This window comes from Macaca nemestrina, chromosome X (genome assembly GCF_043159975.1).
Source record: "Macaca nemestrina isolate mMacNem1 chromosome X, mMacNem.hap1, whole genome shotgun sequence".
In the NCBI taxonomy this organism is placed as follows: Eukaryota; Metazoa; Chordata; class Mammalia; order Primates; family Cercopithecidae; genus Macaca; species Macaca nemestrina.
Genome location: NC_092145.1, coordinates 23,008,480 through 23,034,019, shown reverse-complemented (window position 1 = coordinate 23,034,019; position 25,540 = coordinate 23,008,480). Strand labels below are relative to the sequence as shown.

Here is a 25,540-nt window from a genome sequence, read left to right as displayed (position 1 = left end):
TGAAGAGCCACTTGGAAACAAGCCCAGCCTTCTTAATTCCATTAATTATGATATTTGATGCCAAAAAAGTGAAACTTTTTAGACTCCAAAGCTGGGAGAATCATTATCCTGGCTCAGCTCCACAATCCAGCCATGCTGTGTCTGCTGAAGGCACCCAGACATCACCCCAAAGAGAACCTTCAAAATTTGGGTATGGGCAACACCATCTAAGCTACTGATGAGCTCTCCCTGAATCAATGTCATGGAGTAGTTCTCAGGATTAAATGAAATAATGCATGCATTTAAAGCACTCAGAACAGGGCCTGGTGCATAGGAAGCACTCAATAAATGTTACTTCTTATTATTTAAAAATTCCGGGCCCTTGATATATTTGGCAGTCTCTGGCATCTTTGTTGGAATTGAAGTCTGTAAGTTTCTTTACCTGCCTATAAAGGTATAAAAGATGTTTTTTTTTCTTTTTTTATGTTTTTGTCAGGTACGTAAAATTATCTGACTCTAATATCAGAGCACCCTGTGCTTTGACTGAAAAATACTTTGGGATTTAGAGTTAAAAGGGCCCTGGCGTGAATCATGGCTCTGCCACTTACTATCCATGTGGCTTTGGGCAAAAATACGCTATTTCCCTCCTCCTTAGTTTTCCAATCTGTAAGATGTAGATATAATTCCTGCTTCCTAGGATGGTGGATAAAATTAATTAAATGAAATAACAAAAGAGAAGGCTGGTTGCAAAGTATAAAGTACTTTATAAGCAAATTCTTTTTTTATTAGGAATTTTAGGCTTAGCCAGACTTGCCTCCCTTCTTCCTTATAGCCCCCAATTCATTATGAGCTTTGCAGACAGTGATGGCCAAACATATTATTATGCCTGCCAGACTGCATGGGCCTAGCCAGTTGATCATTCTGATTAAATGATCCAGGTAACTCAAGAAAGCTGTTCCCTCAGTGTCCTCATCTCCTCCTATACTCAACCCCACTCAGGTGATCCAAAACACTAGCTCCTGTGATTTCATATAAATATATCCTTCAAGCAACATGATATTCCTCTGAGAACATCTTCACCATCCACAATCTTTCCAGGGATGCTAGGCACCCATGCACTGATGATTTGTGCTTCAAATGCATGTGACTTCTTAATTATCCAGTACAAATGCTACTTTAAGCAAGCACTAACAGATGGTGGCCTGAATTTTACAGCATTGCCAGCATTTTCCAAGCAAAATTTATAGTTCAGTCATCAGTGAGCTGAGTCCAGCCTCATTTTTCTTTTTTGTTTAAACTGTAGCAAGCGACCATCCTGAAACCCCAAATCATCTTTTGTAATGGAGTAACAGCTATTGACTAATAATGTTGTTTTATTTCTGCCCTCCCCACTTCCCATTCTTAGATTGCTTGCCCACAACATACATAGTAGTGAAAGTGTCAGAGCCAGGTGCTGGTATTGGAGTGCCAGGCAATATTGCCCTTATTCTCAAGTTGAAATACTAAAGAGAAGGTGTTATTTCACCACTCTCCACAGCCCTTGTAGAAGCTTTCAGCTATACAATCCTATCCCATCTAACTGAGGCCTCCAGCAGCAGGACCAGTCTTCTAATATTTGCGAATCAAAGTCTAGTCTAATACGGTCCCTAAGTATGCAGGGTGTCTCCAGAAGGGGTAGATGAACTCAGCCTCATGAGACAAGCTCAGATGTGATCTGAGTATTGGCCCTATCACCTACTATGTGACCTTGGACAAGCCAATGTCTTCTGAGATTCCTCCTCAGTAGAAAGGGCTAATAACCCTTACTTTATAGGCCTATTATAATAATTAAACAAGATAATATGTAAAGCACCTTGCACAGTGTTGGACACACAGAAAGTACTCAATAAATTATAATTCATAAAAGTATTATATTTTTGCTGTATGTCAAGAACTATTCCAATTTCTTTACATGCATTAATTGATTTAATATAAATCAAACTCTTCCTCGAATGTCACCTTTAGTGATGTTTCCCTCAACTACTTTAAATTTACAAGTTTCTTGCCTCCACCATTCCTTATACTTCTCACCTGCTTTTTCCTAATTATGACTTATTCCCTTTTAAAATAATACATCTTGTACTTGTTTAATAACTGTATCCCTCTATTATAATGGGCATAAGGACAGGGAATTTTGCCTGTTTTGTTCTCTGCTGTATCCCCAGAGCCTAGAGTAGCATATTGTACCTACTATGCACTCAGTAAAATTTTTGAATGAATAAAGAATTTAATCCTCAAGAAAACCCTATGAAGCAGGCACTACTAATAGCTTTTTCTTATAAGTGAAGAAATTGATGCAGAGGGAGATCAGGTAACCTGCCGAGGGCAGTGCTAGGCTTTTAAAGCAGTAATTAGGCTCCAGCATTTGCTCTCTTAACCATTATACTATAGTACCTCTTTCAAAGGAGAGAGAGACAAAGAGAGAGAGAGAGAGAGAGAGAGAGGGAGGGAGACAGAATGAATATGAATGAAAGAATGAGAATAATGAGAGGAGTGTATGTGATTCTATGAACTTTAGGGTTTATTTTTCTTCTTGTTTTTCACTTTTTCTCCTCCACCTCCCCCGCTCCCCATGAATAGGATCTACTTTTCTCTGATGAAATATATCTGTGCAGTACCATGGGAATCTAGCTTTGGCCATGCCATAAAGGCAGGGATCAACCATTTGTTCCCAAAATAGTATCTTCAGAGGACGCTTCCATTATTCAACTATCTCTCCATTATTGTATGTGTCTTTTTCCAAACTTAAGTGGGTGGAAATTATTTAAACACTAAAAAACTCACAGCTATTTTATTAGTCCATTCTTACACTGCCATAGAGAACAACCAAAGACTGAGTAATTTAGAAAGGAAAGAGGTTTAATTGACTACTCACAGTTCTGTATGGCTGGGGAGGACTCAGGAAACTTACAATCATGGTAGAAGGTGAAGGGGAAGCAAGGCACCTTCTTCACAAGGTGGCAGGAGGAGGAAATACTGAGCAAAGAGGTAACAGCCCCTTATAAAACCATCAGTTGTTGTTAGAACTCACTATCACAAGAACAGCATGGGGGAAACCACCCCCATGATTCAATTACTTCCACCTTGTCTCTCCCTTGACACATGGGGATTATGGGGATTACAATTCAAGATGAGATTTGGGTGGGAACACATATCACTAACCATATCACTATTCAACACTGTACTAAAGGTTCTAACCAGTGCAATAAGGCAAGAAGAAAAAGATGCCCATATTGAAAAGGAAGAATAAATCTGTCTTTATTCACGGACAACAATCATCTATGTTGAATATTCAATGAATATCCGGTGGAATCTACCAAAAAAAGCCCCTAAAACAAATGACTGAGCTTAGTAAGTTTTGCAGAGTACAAGATTAATCTACAAAAATCAATTATACTTCTATTATCTATTAGAAATAATCAGAAATTGAAATAAAACAATACTATTTACCATAGCATCAAAAGCGTGAAATATTTAGGGATATATCTGACAAAAAATAGGAGAAACGTGTACCCTGAAAACTATAAAACACTGATGAGTGAAATTAAAGAAAATCCAAATAAATGGATAGATACACTGAGTTCATGGTGACTCAATATTGTTAAGATGTCAGTTTTCTCCAAATTTCATATACAGATTCAAGGCAATCCTTGCCAAAACCACAGCAGGCTTCTTTTTTTCCTTTTCTTTTTGCAAAAATGTATAGGCTGATTCTAAAATTCATATGGAAATAGAAAGGACATACAATATCCAAAACAAGTTATAAAGGAAGAATGGTTGGGTGCATTGGCTCACACCTGTAATCCCATCACTTCAGGAGGCCAAGGCAGGAGGATTGTTTGAGACCAGCCTGGGCAACATAGTGAGACCCCGTCTCTATAAAAAAATTAGCCAGGCATGGTGGCATGTGCCTGTCGTATCAGTTACTTGGGAGGTTGAAGTGGGACGTGATTGCACCACTGTACTCTAGCCTGGGTGACAGTCTTATCTCAAAAAAGAGAAAGAAAAAAGAATCAAGTTGGAGAGCTCGCAGCATCTAATTGCAATACTAGTATAAAGCTATAGTAATCAAGACAGTGTGGTGCTGGCATAAGAATAAACCTATCAATTAATGGAATAACACTGAGTCCAGATATAGACCCAAATACATACACAAATGATCTTCAAGAAAGGTACCAAGGTAGTTCACAGAAAGCTCAGTTGAGAGCCAAAAAAAAAAAAAAAAAAAAATGGGGTGGAAGAATTCATAGATCAATGAACAAACAGATGAGGAAAGGAAGGAGGGAAAAGGGAAAGAGGAGAGAGAGAGATTTGCTTTTTATTACTTGGAAAAAATAGCGTACTGTTTAACATCACTCTTCCTTGCATTCCTAGTCCTTCCCAATAGGGAGAGAGAGGAGTGGAATTCCAGACAGTACCTGGGAACTGGACAGAACCCTGAACTCTGCTAGAGCAATATAAGTGAGAATTCTCAGCCATGTATGACACAGAGGCAGAAAAATAGTCACTGAGGATCCCTGTTCTAGAGAGCAGCAGCACATTGCCTCCGTGATTTTTGTATAGCAGTTGACGAGAGACAAAAATGGTTCCTGCTTTTCAAGGCTTGATTAACAGAACACTCTTCTTGACTAAGCTATAGAAGCGTGACCATCATGGAAAGTCACAGAGGTGGGGTTGGGGGGGATTTATTATGTCACGAAGTGTACCATATATCCTAACCATCACAGAGATGCATGTGAACTTGCTAAGAAACGTTTCCATTGCTGGACTCTTTCTTCCTGGATCTGTTACTCATTTCTTGTAGCATCTACTCTATGGGCATTGTTTATGTTATGTTATTATGTTATATTGTTATTGCGGTGCTGGGGCTTTTGCTTCCACATTTCAGTAACTGACAAAAGCAGATAACCAGAAAAACTGAGCCAACAAGAGCTCTTCAGAATCAGACTAGCCAGGTCATACTGTCCCCCGGTGCAATATGTTGGCAGTTGAAACAAGCATAATCACTAGTTGACATTTATTGAGTGCTTGTCATGCGCCAAGTGCTGTGAGAACTTTACTTACTTTATGACATTTAATCCTCACCAACAGCTCAATGAAGTAGGTACAAAGTTAATGAATGGTAGAGTCAGGACTCAAATACAGGTCTATTTGACTCCAAAGCTGATGTTCTTTCAAATACACACAAGGCTGCCTAATTTATTTAAAGATATCTTTGGACAGCCCTTTACCGCATCTGATTAGCACTAGGTTAAATATCAAAGTATGTTCAGCCTATGTTATTTATTCCCTGTTATTGAAAGTCTTTTTCAAATAGCTTAGCTACTTTCCTGCCTTATTAATAAATGTACTTTCTGGGATAAACTGGAATTTTTTGTTGTGATCAAAGGTCTCACACTATTCTCTATGGGGGCCTACTGAAGGAAAACGTAGTTAGGCTACAAATGAATTCACCCTCGAGCACACTCCACTAAAAGTCATCTTTAGGAATACATTCTGACATCAGTTTATGCTTTTGTCATTCGTCTTTTTCTACAAAGGTGCAATTGCAAAGAAAAAAGAAAGAAAGAAAAAATAAGCAGTAATATTAATGCTTTGATTTGTCACAAGTTTTTGTGATATTAGACTTAGTCTAATAGCTAAACTAAGGAACTATTGACATCATCATATAAAACTACAGCAATTACTGGCAAAGTCAAGTACTTGGCCATTGGATTGCTATGTTCATGCAACATAAAAACATTTTGAAGAGAACACTCACACACACATACTTTCATACACACACAGTGGCAAAATTAGTAGGGGTTAGCAACAGTCACAACCTAATGTCTTAGAAAAAATACATGGCTCTCAATTAGAGGAAAAAACATAATCATGATATAATATGCAGAACTCTGATTCCAGCAATTAACATAGAAACAGCTGAAGCCAAACATGAAACTGCATGATGCTGAGTCCAAACAGAGCAAGCAAGACTTCACTTTATCTTTCACTTTTTTCTTTTCTTTTTTTTTTAAGACGGAGTCTCACTCTGTCACCCAGGCTAGAATGCAGCGGTGCAATCTCGGCTCACTGCAACCTCCACCTCCTGGGTTCAAATGATTCTCCTGCCTCAGCCTCCTGAGTAGCTGGGACTACAGGGGCATGCCACCATGCCTGGCTAATTTCTTGTATTTTTGTAGAGATGGGGTTTCACTGTGTTAGGCAGGATGGTCTCAATCTCCTGACCTCATGGTCTGCCCACCTCGGCCTCCCAAAGTGCTGGGATTACAGGTGTGAGCCACCACGCCCAGCCTTCACTTTATCTTTCTAAAGCAGAAAAGTTTTTCATTTGGCTCCTGCCAGCCAAAAGCACAGGGGTGCTGGTATGTTTAGTTTATTTATGAAGCTATGTGCTCTTGACTACTCTCATCTAGATACTACCGAATAGATAAACAGGTTCGTTCACTATGAGATACTTCTGGCAAAGACAGGTTAGAGCCGGTCTTCCTGTGGCATCTGCTACCAGAGTCAGCTCCAAGTAGATTTGTGGAGTAAGCAGGATTTGACTTGATCATCTCATATTCCCCTTCTATATACCTTCTTTTTCCCCATTTTAATATCCCTCCTTCCCCTAGCTTAATTCATTTAACCCATCACTTATAGTGCTTAATTCAACATTTACAGTATCATTTGCCAGGCACTGTGCTTGGTTGCTCTGCCCTGGCCCCATAATATCTGTGGCCTTCACTATTACTTGGAAACTGGACTTGGTCCTTGTTATTCCCTAGCCTGAGCCTATCTGAAAAACATCTCAGACTGAGAGGAGTGATCAAGTTCCATCATCATCTCAACTTTGGAAAATTTAATTTTTAAATGGATGCCTCCGAATGTCATACATAGATACAGATGTATGTGTGTCTGTTTATCTACCTATGTAATCTGCATCTCCTCAGCTTTGGTTGGCTGATTCGAGGGAGAATAGCTGTAGTGATATATGAGTTCTCTATTGCTTCATTGATGGAGTATATTAGAGGCTTGAGATGGCTCAACAATACTGTTGAGGAAAGGTAGCTGTCCAAATAGAACCAGAATGGTATTATTTTAGAGGAAAAAATGAAGCAGTTGAGAAGTACATGCTTTTTCCTTTCATCACCACTACTGCTACGTTTTTTTTTAAAGTAGGATGATTCTAATTTTTCCAAAGGTCTCCATTTTCACAGTACCTGACAGAGTCCACACAAAAAGAGGGAAGAACACCTGACTGGACATCCTGAGATCTGGCTCCTGGCCTCCCTTGGTGCAATTAGATGAAGTATCTTGCTCTCTGGGAGAAGAATTGTAGCATACATTGCAGTGGAAAGATCATGGGACAAGTATCAGAAGACCAGGAGTCTAGACTGCCCTCTGCTAGTAGCTAGGTGTGTGCCTCATGGAAAGTAACTTACCTTTCTTGAGTCTCAGTGTCCTTGTGTTCAGCAAAGTAACTGGTCTCATGTAAAGTATGAAAATGCTCCAATACCAAATGAACATTATAAAGGCTCTTGGTGGCTACCACACATGCCCAGCTTTGACAGTTTAAGTGCTTTCTGGGGATAATCCAATGGGTCAGCAAATGGATTGATGGTGGTCTGCTGTGTTGGCCAGAATAACAGGTTCACATTACCAAAGGGAACCATATGTGAGGCTAAATGCAATGGTCTGGCCTGATTGGTCATGGGTCAACCTCTGCAAAACCTGTGCTTCCTGATCTCAGTGACACAGTTCTGCACTGAATTTTTTGTTTTTCTGTCTTGTCAATTTGGCTCACTGTTGGCATAGAAGAAACTGTTTGCACCTCCCTGAAAGTCATTTCCAGGGTAGTCTGGCTCTGCTGCTCAGACATATCCCATTCCATCTGTTCTTCCCTGAAACAGAGGGCTGGCTACCCAGCTTCACATCCAGGCAATGAAATAGAGCAAGCAGAACTGATGCAACATTCAAGCTGTAGGTTTCCTAAGTGACTTAGCATGCTACACTGAATCTCAGTAGGCTCCAAATGGATTGAAAGTCGGAAAATGGTGGAATTAGACATTCCATTTTAGCTTTGACCTAATCCACAACTCCAACATTTTCTGACCAAGACACAGAGGATTCTGCCCCTCTGGAGCGACCGACTTGCATTTTCTTCCTTTGACCTAACCTTGCTACCTGAAGGGTAAATGGATAAAATTAAAGAGCTCAGGGATTGCTTCTCAGGAGCCTTTATTGATATCCCCATATAACCTATTTCCCACCCCAACCCTGGTGTCAGCTAGGACTTGTAGGACTTAAATACCACGTTGTCATCCTCTGTCCTCCCTACTAAGACTGTGAGCCGTTCGAGGGTACCTATAGTATTTTATATTTTTATGGCTCCAGAGTCTAGTGCAATGGCACAAAGTAGATGCTTAATATATTTTAGTTACTACTACTATTATTATTATTGGTGCCAAAGAAGGTTTTTTACCAAAATTGTTTATTTGGGTACCTCAGGTGGGCATATCATTATCCTCTTGGAGCCTCAATTTCCTCGTGTGTGCAACAGAAATAATAGTGCCTGTTTCATGAGCTTTTGGTAGGCAAGGATTAATGAGACAAAATGTACCAAGTGCTTGGGACACAGGTTGGCCCATAACACTCAGTGAACACATATTCCTTATTTTTAGCCACGATGCATATTTGGGGCAACTTGACTTTTGCATTTTTGTTTTCTTCAAAAACAGAGAAGACTGAATTTCTTTTCAGGGAAGAAAAGAACCCTCCTTCTATCTCCTAGCCTGTGTCTGGCCTCAAAAGAACATAGGAAAAGTCTTAAAAACTGCTCTATATCCTATTGTCATTAGGTCAAACAACATCAGAACATGGCATCCTCTGTGCTGGTTGTTGTGAAAATACACCATGGGGAAAAGCCTTGGGGTGGAGACATCTACCTATCCCCCCCCACCACCACACACACCAAAGCTAAGGAAATGCATAGGCAGTTCAGCAGGAACTGGAAACACAGTTCTGAACTAGAACACAGTGCCTAAACATCCACAGGCACTGTTCTATAAAGTGTGAAAAATGCCCTTCACAGTCTCACCATATGCACAGAAGGTCAGTACTGCTCCCGTTGAAAATGATATCCTGAGAAGGAGAAAATGTGCAGTAATGGAAAAAAGGAAAAATCTCCTGAAAACTGATGGGAGAGGACTAAGAGAAGGAGCACAGTGCAAGAAACCCTGGCACACATATCTAGGAAGAGCATGTCGGATAACCTGTAATTTTTCACAACAAAAACAATGAAGAATTCAGAACTAGCTCAGCCTATGAGTCACTATACATGACAAGTAAAAGACACCTAGCTCAAAATGTGCAAAGAGGGACCCTTCACCATGGCAGAAGCTTGGGATGTGTCCAAGTATGGCAAGTGAGATATAGATAATTTTTTATCTACTTAAGAATGTATTTATTCAGGTCTCCCACTGTTGAAAACCTGGGTATGGTATTAGGTATGCATTCTCTATGTCATCTTAACTCAGATTCTACCAGTTGCTCCTTTTGTAGCTCACACGGAGATTCTTCACTCAAAAAGTAAGAGAGTGAACTCCTGCAAAGTCAAAAGAAACAAGGGAAGGCCCCTTTGGAAAGGCAACAGCAAATCACAAACATCCATAATTATACATCAGGGTCTAATAGATGGAGATTGTGCCCTGTGGTTGTTGGTGTGACAGGTAGGTACAAGGTGCCCAGGTAGGGTCTGCCATTGTTGTAAGCATGGAGTTAAAAGAAGTTCTGCAATGCCATCCCTGTTAACTGAGAGTGCGTGTTAACAATGAATTGGGACTAATTTGAAAACATTCAGCTGCCTGGGAATGTGTGCATCAATTCCCTTCCTTCATAATTTATACAGCATTTTTATTGTGGTGCTCAGCAATAAATAACTGAAATGAGTTCTAACTGCTTGGAGATTTAGTTTTATGCCTTTAACACCATTTTTTATATTCCGCAAGATAGCTTGCATTCAACTTTATATGCAAACCTGAAATGGTATTCAGAGGAAAATAAGGAAAAAAAGGCAGCCAACAGATCTTTTGCTTTGGGAATTGAATATAAGATCATATTCAAAGTGCAGCATTTATGGTCCAATGCAGAATACATAAAATATATGACCATTACAAATTCACCTTTCATTGCAAAGCTGTGCTCTTGTAGTGACATATCTTATTGCTAGATTAGAGCTTTTAGCATGATGAAGGCATCTTTCATCTTCTCCTAGATGCAGGCTGGGTGCTCTTTGTGGACTGTGTTTCTGCCTGTCACAATGCCCCACACCCTAGAGAGAGAGCTTACAGAGGAGTCATTCACCACAGGGCTGAAGCAACTTCCAAGGGGAAGTGTCTAATTAGAGGTATATCATCTGCATGGGATCACACTGCCTGAGTTTGTCACAATTTGCTGAAGCCAAAGGGAGAGATCAGCTGGTGTTGTCTTCTGGAATAAGCCCAAGAAAGGTCAATCTAATATCGCAAATATTCAGCCCATACAAGTTTTGGTAATACCAAGAAGACAGTTTCATGTTGGACGTGGTGCATGTTAATAACTAGGAAAAGAATATACATATCATGTAAATCAGTGATATGGTTAAAACATAAATGTACTTAAACCAGGAAATTTATGGAAAGGCTTACCAGATTCTTCTAACTCAAGTCTAAACCTCAGTGTATGGATCAAGACAGGTTTTCATGGACCTTGTAAGTCATAAATCAGTGCTGCTGCTGCTGCTTTAATTCTTCAAACTTGTAATTCAACTCTTACATTGCCTTTATGGACTTATGTCCTTGCCCTTCACAGTCAGCCCTAAGCTATCTTTCCAGAGTCATCTCCTGACTTTCCCATCCCTCTCCTCCCTCTTCCCTAGTTCTTCATGAACCCAATATTACTGACACGTGCCTTGCTCGTTTCAATTCCCCAGTGATGAGCCCAGTGGGAAGCACACAGAAGACACTCCACAAATCTTTGTTGAATGAATATGAATAAATGACAAAAGGCAGACAGCACTTGACTTTTTGACAGCTATGTCAGATGTACAGAAGCACTTTTCACTTACTTCCCACTCTTAGATGTGTTCCGGGTCTTTGTGGATGACGGAGAGTTGGCGCCTGCGTTAGTGTTTGGAGAACCCCGTTTATCCTTACTATACCCACAGAAAGAATAGAAAACATATACACAACAAGGACCACAGAGACAAAAAGCAATTAGTCACTTCATTTAAAGACTTTCAAGGCCAGCCTGCATATCCCCCCACCACCCCCGGCCAATCTCTCTCTCTCTCTCCTGTCAAAGTATGATCTTATCCAGTTGTGCCCTTTAAAGGTAGAGAGTGGGAACCACTGGTCAAGTTCAAAGAAAGCTACCCTTTTGGCATTCAAAGCTTGAACTCATGAATTCCATTAATGATAGCACCACAGCCCAGGCCCCAAGGGGGCCTCTAGTTTAAAAGATATATATATATATATATATATATATATATATATATATATATATATATATATATATATATATAGTCTTTAAAATAAAATCATTTCTTTCCAGGCACTGAATTCTCTTCATTACATGTTCAGTTCTGAAGCTGCTGACTTTTAGTGAAGTATGTGGATGCCAAATGACTTCTAAAAGTCTTTGGGAGATACTATCAGATGAATTAATAATTTTCACTCATAATGTTACATGGGAAGGCCGTGAATTCAGATATTCTTTCAGAAGAAGCACCACCTGCTTCATGAGTAATTGAATTTAAATCTCCACCTTCAATAACTCCACTGCTTATGTCAAACCTTGGAAACAATTACGAAATAAATCACAAGGAAGGCCTGCTTAATCTCATCAGGTTAATAAACGCAGACGAATTAATCACCTAAAGGTAAACAAAAAGGAATAATTGATTGGAGTCTTCTTGATTACTTCATTCTATTTCCTTTATCAAACTATTTTACCATTATCTTCAGTTCAGCTGCTCTGCCTTGAAATTATTCCTTTACTTCATCTTCAGATTTCCATGGAAACCACTTCAAAGTCTTTCCCTCCACTTGACGATGTGTGGAATTATTTATCCTGATTTCATCAGGAAGATTTTTTTTTTATTAGTAAGTTCTATGTCAGCATAACCTTTTATAAAAAGTGAAGGTAAGAAAGAAAAATATGTATCTTCATATTTAATGTGTATAATAGAACCTTCCAGTGGCAAAGAATATTACCTCAGAAAATGTCAAACAGCTTTTCAGATATTTATGAACCTTTTAAGTACCTCCAAAATAGGTGTCTGCAAGTAGCTGTATTTATATGTGGGGTGGACTGGGGGTCACAAAAGATATTCTGCCATGCACCCATCAGCTTCAAATGACTTCATGGATATGACTGGAACAAGAGATAATCATGGGTTCCTGGTGATTGCAAAGATAATAAAATGTGTGTGGGCACGGAAAAAGGCTGATCAGGAAAAGTCAGAGAGATAGCAACTGTCCAAGCACTTAAGAGTCACCATCTACGCCGGGTGCAGTGGCTCATGTCTATAATCCCAACATTTTGGGAAGCTGAGGCAGGTGGATCACGAGGTCAGGAGTTTGAGACCAGCCTGGCCAACATAGCAAAACCCCATCTCTACTAAAAATACAAAAAAAAAAAAAATTACCCGGGCATGGTGGCAGGCATCTGTAATCCCAGCTACTTGGGAGGCTGAGGCAGGAGAATAGCTTGAACCCGGGAGGCGGAGTTTGCAGTAAGCCGAAATCACGCGATTGCACTCCAGCCCAGGTGACAGTGTGAGACTCCGTCTCAAGAAACAAAACAAAACAAAACAAAAAACATCTAGGGGGTATGAAAAACAGCTCTTAGAAGTGGGAGATACCCTTGTGAGCTCTGGCTCTGCTGCTGGAGTGGATGGCTCTGGAAAGAGTGGACACACATTCTATCCCAGAGGAGGGGGCAGAAATCCACTGGAATGAGGTGCTGGGATTCCTGCACAGTGCAGGGATCATTAGCCTGTACCACTCACAGACTCACCAGAATGTGGCCACATTCTGAGTGGGGACTGAAGAACTCACTTGGTGCTGCCTCTATCCATCCATGATGACTTCCTGGCAAATGATTCCTTAGGGACGTGAGACCAGGGATCAGCCTGACTGTCCTCTTCACAAATTCAAAATTGTCTCTTCCAGAAGTTTGCCATAGCCTGATGCAAAGAATGCAATATGCTAATATGCTCTGTGTCACAAAAGTAGGTGTCAACTTCCTCACTCTTGCACCCTGGTCACTGGTCACTGAATCTTCCTCCTCCTAGCCCCTCACCTAAGCAGTAGGCAGTGGGAAACTTGGCTGGAAGCATTCAGAAACAAGGGATATTTTTGATGTGTCTCATGCACACTACTGGGCTCAGAGTAGGTGGTGATTTAAGTCATCACTAAATCACTAAGTGCTGAGTCACTAAGCTCATTCATTCACTTTTTTAAATTTATTTTTTATTTTTTAATTTTTTTTTGATAAAACAACATCCTCCACTGCTAAATTTCCATGTCTGTGCCTTGGGCACTAGGGTCCTCTATAGTCTACATTATAATTGACCCTGTTTAAGCTCAATGCAGGACACAGTAGGACAACAGGGAAAGCTATCAGCTGGCAGCGACAGCCTTATTATTGTCAACTGGTGCTCTAGCAGGAGGTGGTCCTGGAGCAGTAATCCTTTAAAAGATAGGAATAAGGTCCCCTCTGACCTACAGTGCAGATATTGGGGAAATGAAAACAAAAACATTCTCAGGAATAAATCACACAGGAAAGGCATGGCACCAAGAATAGGGGTAAAATTAATCAAGTAACTGGAAATGTTTTTTCTATGCAAATAACAGATCCATTAACGGTGACGAAATGTATCTGAAAGGGGGATCGAGAAGAACTTGTGGCTAGCTTGGATCCTAGGAGCTTAATTTTGTAGATGTACTGACTGTGGTATAGAAAAGTTTACCTAACATTGACAGAAAAAGTCTTCATTCCTCCACCAAAATCCAGGTCAGTTAGATAAGCCTGGGCAAGATGCCACAATTCTGAAACTTTGAGAGAGAAGGAGATCAAAGCAGTGATATCAAGGACACTGCATTTTCCAGAAGGGTCCCATGAGAAATAAAGAGAAAATGCTGCAGCTGCAGACTGACTGGTAGCTTCAAAGACCTTTGGGGAAAAGACCTAAAGATTAAGATCCTGCCAAGAATTCTGGTCACTGAAACATCCCGCAATCCCAGGGATTTACAGGAATAAACCCAATCTGTTTCAAAGACATACAGATATAATTTTGGATATATGAGATTGGTGGGGGGTGGGTGCTCCTTGATTTAGAGTTCCTAACTTACATATCTGAAACAGATCTACCCCAGTGGTTGTTCTTTTGATTTGCCCATCTCTAGACTACTTGTCAGCCCTCGTCACTTTCATCTTGTCTTTGAATTGTAATCTCAAACGCTATGTCCTACAGTTTCCAAGGGTATGGATCCAGGCTTCCTCTACTTCACCTGAGTAACTATCCTTTTCTATGGATAAGCTGCTTTCCTCTCTCTAGTGCCTCACAACCAAGCCTCATTAAAGGCTTATGAAAACAATTACAGGTGAGTTTCTGTTAGGAAAAGTTAATGAGTGCTAGCACTCCTTCTGTCTGGTTGGCTGTCCATCTCCATCAAGAAAACCCTTTCCCACAGGCTCCATAAACGTCTCCAGCACTACAAAAGTGAAAAAACAATTTGCAGTATTATGCACATTGTAATTCAGGTGGGAAAACTGCAACTAACCCAACTCTTCAGCATTTTCAAAGTGTTTCTGATTGAATGATTTGATGCTGAAATGGTATCCAGTGTACTTAAACCAAAATGGCAATCAGACCCAATCCAATCTGAATTTTGCTGTTTGGTCAAAGGTACTTGTGGGAGAAGAACCCCATGGCTTAAAACACACCTGATTCACTTTCTTGATGGGTGGCATACAGAAACTTCTGCATCTCCTTTGTAAGCTCTCTTTGGAATTAACTCATCTCCAGATCCCTGAAAAATAGTTGTGCTGATACAACTACAATAGTACTGAAATTTTAAAAATTAATTTTCAGGGTCCCAGGAAATTGAAATTATATTTCAAAATAACAGGTTTGGCTATGATATTTATTGTCTACATATCTTTTACTAGCCATTTAGCATGTGGTGCTCGTGGTGTTGCTTATATTTTATTATTTATCTGTCTCTCTAACTCACTTTTAAATGGGCAGTCAAAAAATATTCGTTGAGCGAATAAATTAAAAAGCTGCATTTGGGCTCAATGGAAAGAAGTGTCATGATTGAGTATTAATGTCTTGCACCAGTTTGAGAGAAGGAAGTGGTGACACATGTCTCATATCTTCCATCCCTGAAGAGGAATGGTCTGGGAGAATTGGACTCCAGTCACTGAAGGTTGGTCATCACGTGTATCACAAAAAAGGTGAGCTTAGAAAGGACTCTCAAGTAAGCTTGCTTGGATGGTTGAAGAGTGCCTGTGAAATAACACATCTGTTGTATTTGTATAGTCCTTAATGTTTTCCAATGTGTGTTCTTGTGATAACTGAGATGAAACCCACCTTATTGTTGAGGGTTTGTTTCAAGTCTCTCTGAGAGAAATACTAGCTATTCTTTACTCCCTAGAGATGCCTCTTAGGCTCCTGAACACTCCCGGACTGAATAAAATGCACTTAAAACAGATAGACTCTCCCAGGGATAAAAGTTCATCTAGTCGGCCTCCCCAACAGGTGCTTAAGGCCCCTCTCCAACAGATACACCAAGTCGTCATGTTTTGAAAGGTTTTTCAATCATGATTGTTTCCCCATGAAAACCTGCTTTTCTCTTTTCTAAAAGGCTCACATTTCTGAAGTATGTTTGCCGTTGTTCTATTGTTGAGCAAGACAGCTCTTCAAATATTGATTTCCTTTAATTAAAGCTGATAATACTTCTGCATTTCATTTTTTCTATCTTGTTAGGTTATGTCCTGAGTGGTTTTCTTTGTTCCAAACTTTTTCATTTCTTTTGCCCAAGGTGTCTAAATTAGAGTCCTTGCCCCTTTCAGTAACTTATGCCCATTATCTATATTTCTGATAATCATCTGGCAAAGAAAGTTCAGTTCAGTGAGATGTACTTTTACTTAGCATCCTCTTCTAGTTCCCCTTTGCTTAACTATGGATAATAACTGAGAATTTCTGAGGGAAGGGAAAAGCTCATTTTTATTGCTATGAAGCCCAGTGTAACTATGATCTCTCAGAAGCAGCCTCATAAGTTCAAAGCATTTATTCAGGAATTCCAAGTTCTAATCCTGGCTGCCAGCAAGGCATTTAACTTCTTGCTCTCTTAGTCTTCTTATCTACAAAGCAGAGGGAATTATACTGATCAGGTAAACCATTCACAATGAAGCTCATAGTTACTCTGGAATTGCAAAAGCACTTGGAAAAGGCAGCCAGGGCACTCATGTTATCTTGCCCTCTCCCCTTCCATTAACTTTTCACTCTAGCAGCTCACCACAGGGCATCAGAGACTGCAGCAATGGGCTCATTGATTTTTGTTGCTATTTTGCTCTCTTCATCTCTTGGTACATGTTGTTTTTGCCCAGAGAGTGACAGTCACATCACTGAATGCCTCATTGGTATCCAGAAAGAACATGAGTCAGTTTCTAAATTATATTATTTTCTCATTTAAGCTGACTAATCCCATGTGTCTTTACCAACAGGGTGGACCTTAGTTACAGACTATCAGAGGCCAATAGAACTGTATCTAACAGTTGTAAGTGGTATTATACAACCGTTGCATTTGCATCTAACTCTAGGCTTCTCCATCACATCAGGGATTGAGGAGCAGAAATCATAGTTATGGAATTGGATGGTTTGGGGTAATTGAGATCTGAAATATAATGAGAGGCTGGGCTGGAATGGTGGTTATAGGGGTGGAAAGAAACTATGCCTGGCATAGCAAAAGAAAATATGACAACTTGGGGATTGACTATGTTTGGAGAATGAGAATAAACCCTAAATGAAAGTCACTGAGAAGGTTTGCAAGCTGGATGACTGAGAACAAATTTACTCTGCCAGTGAAAGAGACAGAGTAGTTGGGAGGGAGATCTGGACTAGAGGAGAAGATGACGGATTTAGTTTGGGGCCTATCGAGTTGGGGTATTGATGGACAGTGTCCCAGTAGGCAATTAGAGAGATGGAACTGGAGCTCAAGAAGAAAGACAGGGCAGATGTACGGTCATTGCTCCAAAGTGAGACTCAAAGCCATGAGATAAGCAGTGAGGCCTGATGCGACAATGATCCACTATGATTAAGGAGTGTTTCAAGAAGCATCCTATGCCAGAATCTGTTTACTTCCACCCCACTCTATGAGGATTTACAACTGTGTACAAAGACTTGTATGCCAGAGGTCCAAGTAAAAGAGTCTAAGCCAGGTAACTTAGTTATGTAGAGATCAATGCTAAGGTTAATGAGTGAAAGTGAAGGCCTCATTCCTGGTGCAGGCCGGTGGCTTTCTTCATCCCACATACATAGCCTGCTTCTCCCCATTCTCCCAGCCCACTCAGATTGCTTACAGATGACAAGGCAAGCTGGGTGCCAAGAGATGGGTGGCAATCATTGTCAACCTATTCCTATAACAAACACCTCACCGAGTACATCCTATGCTGTTTTCACCTTGGCGTAAGAAGGACACCCTGGCAGATGAGCAAAATTGAGCTTTCTACCTTGGCTTCACTTGCAGTTCACATCTTTTCTCTTTACCACAGACTAACTGAGTACTAGGATTTATACCTCCAATAGTACTAAAATCTCCTTTTTTTTTTTTTTTTTTTTTTTTTTAACATGATTCCCTTCCCTCTTGATTCTGTCTCTGCACGTGTCTCACTAACTGGCAACCTTTCTGGGAGTAAATCAAGGGCTTTGCCCTCGAAGAGCCAAAGTATCCCAAGCTTCCTGAGTGGAGTTTAGTGTATTAGGCCAGTTTTGAGGGACCTGTGGCCATCTCCTTTCCCATACTGAGGTAAGCTACCCTCTCTTAGCATCCTGGGTGGTACATGATGCCCAAGCTTAGTAACATCACCACAACTGGGGGCAGAGAGCAACCTGTCTGGGAGTAAATCAAGGGCTTTGCCCTTGAAGAGCTGAAGTATCCCAAGCTTCCTGAGTGGAGTTTAGTGTATTAGGCCAGTTTTGAGGGATCTGTGGCCATCACCCTTCCCATACTGAGGTAAGCTTTTGTTGTTAGCCCTGGCTCTGCAACTTCTTACCAACTGAATCCTTTAATGTCTCTGGGTCTCAGTTTCCTATTATGCCAGTCCTACTTCTTAAGGCCATTACCTAGTTTTGAAAATTATACAATGTTAACCAATTTATCCTCTCAGAAAATATTGAATGTGTTTACTCTGTAGCCTTGGGGATACCATGATGAGTGTGACAAGGTTCCTGCTGGCAGGTGGCCACAAGGCTAGTGGAGAAGGCAAGCGTTAACAGCTACATAACAATGTAAAGTACCAAGTGGAATAAACAAGTGTGAAAAAATGCTAGCAAAATAAAACAGGAAACAACTGCCTATGCTTGGGGAAGTTAGGGAAAGCAAAGGTAAATGTGAGTTTCCATTATGAAAATTAGGATTTTTGTTTTTGAAGCATTGTAAATCAGAAAAATGGGTTATGAGAATTTTCACAAAATAGAATGAAATTATGCTTGTCCTTTGTTTGAAACAGTTCTCTCTCAACAATGGGCTCATAGACTTAATCATACATCAGATAACCTAGAGTATTTTTAAAATGCAGGTGGCGGGGATCCCCAGAGTTTCTGATTCAGCAGGTCTAGGATGAGACCTGAGAATTTACAATTCTATCAGGTTCCCAGATGATGGTAATATTTCCTGTCTATGGCCCACACTTTGAGAACTACTGCCTCACAGGAAGCATGAGACAACCACACTTGGTGGAAATTGAAAGAGAACAATCAGCCGTATCCATTGTCTCTGCTTTCCAAACAACAAAATTCAAATCTGCTGGATAAAGTTCCCCCCTGTAGGGCTTCTGAGGAGGACAGATGAGAATGCAAAGGGCTGCTGACATCTATCTCTGCAGAAGCTCCTCTTTCCTGGGGAAGTGGCAATTATTGCAAACACCACAGAGTAGAGCTCCATAGCAGGTGAGACAAAGATTGGATCTGACAGCATTAATCGAGCCCAAAGTTCTATTTACTGAAAATGATCCGGCATAATTAAAAATTCACAACTGGAGCCTAGTTGGTGAACATTATACATTAGGGAGTCCCCAGAGTAGGCCAGAAAAGTCTCAGTGAACTTTTTAGGAAAAGCCAAAGGAGTCAACTGCAATGGCAAGAATTAGCACACGGAGAACAAAGAGAAGTCAGTCAGCCTATTCATTTGGAGGTGAGATTCTGATTTTACACTACAGAATGATACAAACTAAGTGTTGGTGGAGAGGCTCATTTCCTCCTCCCTGGTGAATTACCACTTTGTTTCACTTTCTACTTAATATGTTCTTATGGGATTTTCAAGAATGTCCACTCTGCCTGCACATTACATATTAACTTCTTTAAGGACAAGGGCAAATTGTATTCACATCTGTTCACAATATCTCTGATCACACATTTGTCACATACAAGGTTTTCAGCACCTGCTGACTGAAAACCACACCTGGTAAATTTCGCTTCTAACATGTTTATTGAATTGAATTGACTGACCGACGCATACTATGTTAGAGGTTTACTAAAGGAGTCATGTGGCTTTGGCTTTTTGTTCAAATTATATGTTAAATCACACTTCATGACTAAAAAGTGACAGCCTATTGCAGAAGTATTTCTTAGCTCTAGTGCCCACAGATAGGAAACTCAAGTAGAGTAAAACCAGTGAGAATTAGCAACTTTGGAGAATGGTGTTGCCATACTAACTGGAAGCAGCCCTGGTGTTGTGGAAAAAGCTTGGGCACTGAAATCAGGAAGAGCTGAGGTCACATTCTCTTTATAGCTAGAACTCGAACAAGTTGGGTCATTGAGGCAGGGTTGGTCCTACTTAACCAAGACTTCTGATTTTGACATTGGGCCATGGGGTACCCATTCTCTAGCTCCATGTTGTGCCCAAAGCCAACAGTATTCAAATACTTCCTTGTTGCTGAACTTGGCATCTTGAGTACTTTCTAGGGGGCCAAATGTCTCTAGTACCTAAAAGTGCATCTGGACCAGGTGTGGTGGCTCATGTTTGTAATCCCAGCACTTTGGGTGGCTGAGGCAGGAGAATTGTTTGCGCTCAGGAGTCCAAGACCAGCTTGGGCAACATAGTAAGACCCTGTCTCTACAAAAATAAAAACAAAATTAGCCGAATGTGGTGGCACATGCCTGTCATCCTAGCTACTTGAGAGGCTGAGTTGGGAAAATGGCTGGAGCCTGGGAAGTCAAGGCTGCAGTGAGCTGTGATTGCACCAGTGCACTCCAGACTGGGCAACAGAGCAAGACCTTGTCTCAAAAGCAAACAGTGCATCTGGCTCCTTAGAAATCAAGTAGAAGGGCCATGCCAACAAGATATTGAAAATGCCTTCCGGGGTAGTAAGGAAAGAAAAGTTCCCCCAAACTACGCGTTCATGTCTGTTAAAAACATTGACCCTTTAAACCAAAGGACTTTGTGCTTTTCTCTTCACGTTTATTTACAGGGACAGATGAAACTATTTCAATTTTTAAACTACTTAGTTATCACACATTCAGGCATCATACCTTTGTTTGAATGAATGTTATTTCTAAATAGGGTCTCCTTTGCAAATATTATCTATTCTATGATCTGTATTGGCCACTTTTAATTTTCCTTTCCAAGTGAAACCCAATTGTCAGCCTCTTTGTGTTGTGTTATGATTTGGAAAATTGAGCATTATTTTAATGTGCACGAAAACAGAAGACTAGAATTCTGACAATTTATGAAAACAAAACACATCTTTTTTATATCACCCACTAATCACTGTTAAACGCTAAGCCTTGTATAATTTAAACCAATCTACTTCTCTTGATGCACCTGAGTTTTTAATCATAGTCTGGTTAAACCCAAGATGCTTAACTGAGCCAAAGAGTGAGGCTCTTTATTGACCCCTCCCCAGACAAGGGAAAAACTCAAAGAAATATAGAGTTAGAGGAATCCTTAGAAATAGAAAAGTAAGGTCCAGAAAGAAGGGATGTATTCAAGGTAAGTATCCAAGGATGCAGCACTGACTTGACAGAACTTAGCTAGCATATAGCAAACAAGGCCATAGCCACCACGGAGTACAGAACAAGGCCAGAAGGCATGGGATCAAAGATGATGTAACATGAATTAATTGTGGCTCCATGTGCCAATATCAGCCATACAAGAAGGGTGGGCAGCCTTCTTTTGTTATTGGGGAGAGTATGTGGAAGAAGATGACATGTTCGGTTTTGAGCTATGTTGAGTTCTGTGTGCCTGTGGTACCTCTAGGTGAGATGTTTAGTTGGCAATTGGATATATGGATGCAGAACTTAGCTGGATATAGAGACCTCAGCTGAAGAATGGTCTTTAGAGATTTGGGAGTCTGTGGTAGTTCAAACCTTTAGAAGAGATTACATGGGGAGAGTGTGTAGCATGAGAAGAGAATAGCCTTGGAAGAAGATTAAGGAGGACAGACCAGAGAAGGAAAAGTGGACTCAAAGGAGAACAGTGCCAGAAGGCTTGGGATCAAAGGAGAAACTAGATCGGGGGGCATGAGTATTCCCATCATAGTAGACTCATTTGCTGATGGCTGGGCGTGGTGGTTCACACCTGTAATCCTAGCACTTTGGGAGGCTGAGTCAGGTGGCTCACCTGAGGTCAGGAGTTCGAGACCAGGCTGGCCAACATGGTGAAAACCTGTCTCTTCTAAAAATACAAAAAAATTAGCTGGGCATGGTGGTGGGTGCCTGTATTCCCAGCTACTTGGGAGGTTGAGGCAGGATAATCACTTAAACCTGGGAGGTGGAGGTTGCAGTGAGCCAAGATTGCACCATTGCACTCCAGCCTGGGCAACAAGAGCAAAACTCCATCTAAAAAAAAAAAAAAAAAAAAAAAAAAAAAAAAAAAAAAAGTCTTGTGTCTTGGGTTTCTAGCCATTACATGTTGCTTTTCCCTGGTGCACTTATCTGATTAACTGTGGTATTTCATCAGTCATCCTATCCTTCATCCCACCAAGAAGCCTTTGTAATTATATGCAACCTGTTCTCATCAATTCCTGGCAAAGATGACCTGAAGTATGCTGAAGGAAGCATCATGTACCAAACAAATACAGAATTATTGGCTTTGGATATATTTTTGTTAGTCTGCCTTATTTATTGCAAGAAAAGTTAATAAAAAAAAGAAAAGAAACTGTTTTAGTACCTCAACTAGATGCCGTAACTGTTTTAAAGTTTATGCAAATATGGTTATAACTTCCCAAAGAAACAACAAATCCATTTTTGATTATTGTTCCTGGTTTGTTTCCTTTATTATGTGGAAAATCAGAAATGGGTCTTATTGCTCTCAACTTGGCTTCAGAACGTCAAGAAAGTCTTAGCTCTGATATAATCAGAATTTAAGGGCTGGGCATGGTGGCTCATGCCTATAATCCCAGCAATTTGGGAGGCCAAGGTAGGAGGATCAATTGAGGACAGGAGTTTGAGACCAGCCTGAGCAACATGGCGAGACTCCTGTCTCTACAACAAATTAAAAAATAAAAAAAATAAAAAAAGAATTTAAGTCAGTCTTATGCCACGACCCAATTGATGAACACTTCCAAAAGCCTGTGCTTCCTGAGAGTCATGATATCATCTCCATCACCTCTTTGTAATATAGGTTGTGGGCTTTCAAACAATGGTCCTCTGGTTCTTCCCAGTCACGAAACAATCAACTTCTTATTTAATAAATTATTTAAACCTATACAAACCAGGTGTCCACCCATTTCTCTATACTAAGCACTTTAATCACAGTGCCAGATGTCACTGTCTGGAGGCACTTCTTGGCTTAGAGCAGATGGAGAAGTAGAGAGGTAGAAAACTCTGGTGATAAAAACATGAAAGGTAGACATCATGCTTATTATTTAAAATGTCTAATGTCTAAATATCATAAAGAGCAAACTCCTTGCAGAGAATGTTCTCAGTACTGGTGGAGCAGATGCTACTACAGGAAAAACCTGCCCTATCCCTGACTTCCCTTAACGTTGGTGAGAAAATGGCAATCTTTACTCTGTTACTGACGCTGTCAAGGAAGAGATGCCATAAATGTTAAACCATATTAAACAATTTTCAGAGCCCCTCTCAATGGAGGATGTATGAGTCCAGACACCTCAGAAATACACGTTTTAGAGAATGATTCTATGTGAGATGGGAAGATAATGTAAGCTGTGAAAGACTAGAACCTTCATTGGGGCTCAAGAATGCCAGTCTATCATCATGCCTTGGGGAAGTAGACCAGACCTTCAGATCTGAAAGGAGAAGGCCCTGAAAGTAGCAAAGAAGTTTCCAACAGCAGAAAGTAGAGTTGGCACATAAGGGAACAAGATGGTATTTATCTCAGGGAATCCGAGAATTGGGAAGAGGGGCATCCAGCTAGCTGCCTCAAAGGGATATAAACAATCCGTTGTGGCTTGGGGGCAAAAGAAGTGGCTTTAAAAAGCTGTTCAGTGCTTCTTCTGGGATTCTTAGAATTATGGGTTTTTAGACCCCATCCATTCTAACGATGTTTACTTTTTTTTTTTTCCCTCCCAGAGCAGTTTATTAGTTACCTTTGACATTCTCAGTTTTGTCTATGGCTTGTGAGAGGTCAGTTCAGCATTAAAGTTTCAGAAGCCCAAGGGGGAAATAAAACCCCAGAAGGCGAGTACGCCCCTCTTACTCTCAAAAAGTGCTGCTGTTTCTTTTTAAAAATTTCCCAGGCCAGGCACGGTGGCTCACACCTGTAATCCCAGCACTTTGGGTGGCTGATGCAGGATGATCGCTTGAGCTCCTGAGTTTGAGACCAGTCTGGACGACATAGTGAGGCCTCGTTTCAAAAAAAAAAAAAAATTAAAATGATTCGGGCATGGTGGCCATCGCCTGTAGGCCCAGCTACTCCAGAGGCTAAGATGGGAGGATCACTTGAGCCAGGTGGGTCAAGGCTGCAGTGAGCTATGACCACATCACTGCACTCCAGCCTGGGCGACAGGGCGAGATCCTGTCTCAATCAATCAATCAAGGTAAACAATTAAAAATTTCCCTTAAGGACTCTTTCTCTACTCATCCTTTGTACACCTAGGTGGTGTACAATTAAGTACAATTAAGTAACACCTAGGTTACTTCAATTAAGGGGTCATCTCCTTTACAGCCTGCTTGCCAGGATGTATCCATGACCTATGGATAACCATGGGCTGTAGAGAACCAACTGCTTTCAGGTATGGGCCCTGACCTATCTAGTTTTAGTTTCTGGACACAGTACAGAGCCTTTGTTTCCTGCTCAGACTGTCTCTTCTGGAATAAGCTGTCCCCTTCAAGAAAGTAGCAGATAGAACAGAGGCAATTTTTAATTCTGTCAAGTGATGGTCACAAACTGAAAGTCAAGTAAGACACCAAAACAATCCTAGCATCCGTAATTGCTACAGGTCAGCACTCCTAGTGCTGGAGGGTTCTGGTTTAAGTGGAAATTTCCTTCTTGACAGCTTTATGCAACCAGCTCCAGAGATAAGAAAAAATATTAGACAGATGCATGCCGCTCTTTGTTTCCCCATCCCCACTTGTCTTGATATTTGGGGGCATACAGAAATTATAATTCATAACTAATATAGGAAAAAAAGCATCAATCTTAGTGTAAAAATAGGAACTGTAACTAACAGAAATCCACTTTATTTCAAGGAGCACCAGGTCAGAGCAAGTAGCATGGGCCAGGAAGAACACAGGTTGGTGTGTTTGGACCACCACAGACTAGGGTCAGAGCACCATTTTTTATAGTTTATAACACATCTAGTACCCCAATTTTGAGAAAGCTTATCCTAAAGCATACCTGTAATATGACCCTGGGGAAGAACAAGATCAGTAGAAATATTTTAGAAGGGATGACAGACTCATTCTCAGAATCTTAAAGAGCAAGATTACTGAAATTGAATGCTGGGGTTAGCTCTGAGTTTCCTAGCAACAAAGGCAATAAAAGAAACATGCTGGATAATAGCATTCTCAACTTGTGATAAAAGAGAAGGTATCATTTTGCCAGGAGAATCAAACTTATTCCTGGTGCCAAAACCATGAAGCACTGATTTTACAGGATATGTAGGAGCAGTCTCCACAGGACAGTGTCATTCATATATATATTTATATTTATATACACACATACATGTATGTATATAGAGAGACATTTTAAAAAGTCAAGTTGACTGGGATATACTTTCCATTCAGTAAAATTTACTCATGTTCATTTTTTTTAATAGCAGCTGGAGATACCACATTGGAAGGTAGCCGGTAACAGCTAAGCTAAAG

The 25,540-nt window shown here is 40.5% G+C and overlaps 1 protein-coding gene across 6 annotated transcripts in view; it reads right to left on the bottom strand.

The window, feature by feature from the left end:
* LOC105481428 (heparan sulfate 6-O-sulfotransferase 2) overlaps positions 1 to 25,540 on the bottom strand; it is a 356,581-nt gene that overhangs the window by 32,073 nt on the left and 298,968 nt on the right. For 4 of the 6 annotated variants that reach the window (XM_011741023.2, XM_024792755.2, XM_011741024.2 and 1 more), the window contains one exon: positions 11,108 to 11,194. The exons of the other annotated variants lie outside the window; for them this stretch is intronic. In XM_011741023.2, the coding sequence (XP_011739325.1) occupies positions 11,108 to 11,194 (87 nt within the window). The remainder of the gene's footprint in view (positions 1 to 11,107; positions 11,195 to 25,540) is intronic. 6 annotated transcript variants of the gene reach the window in all.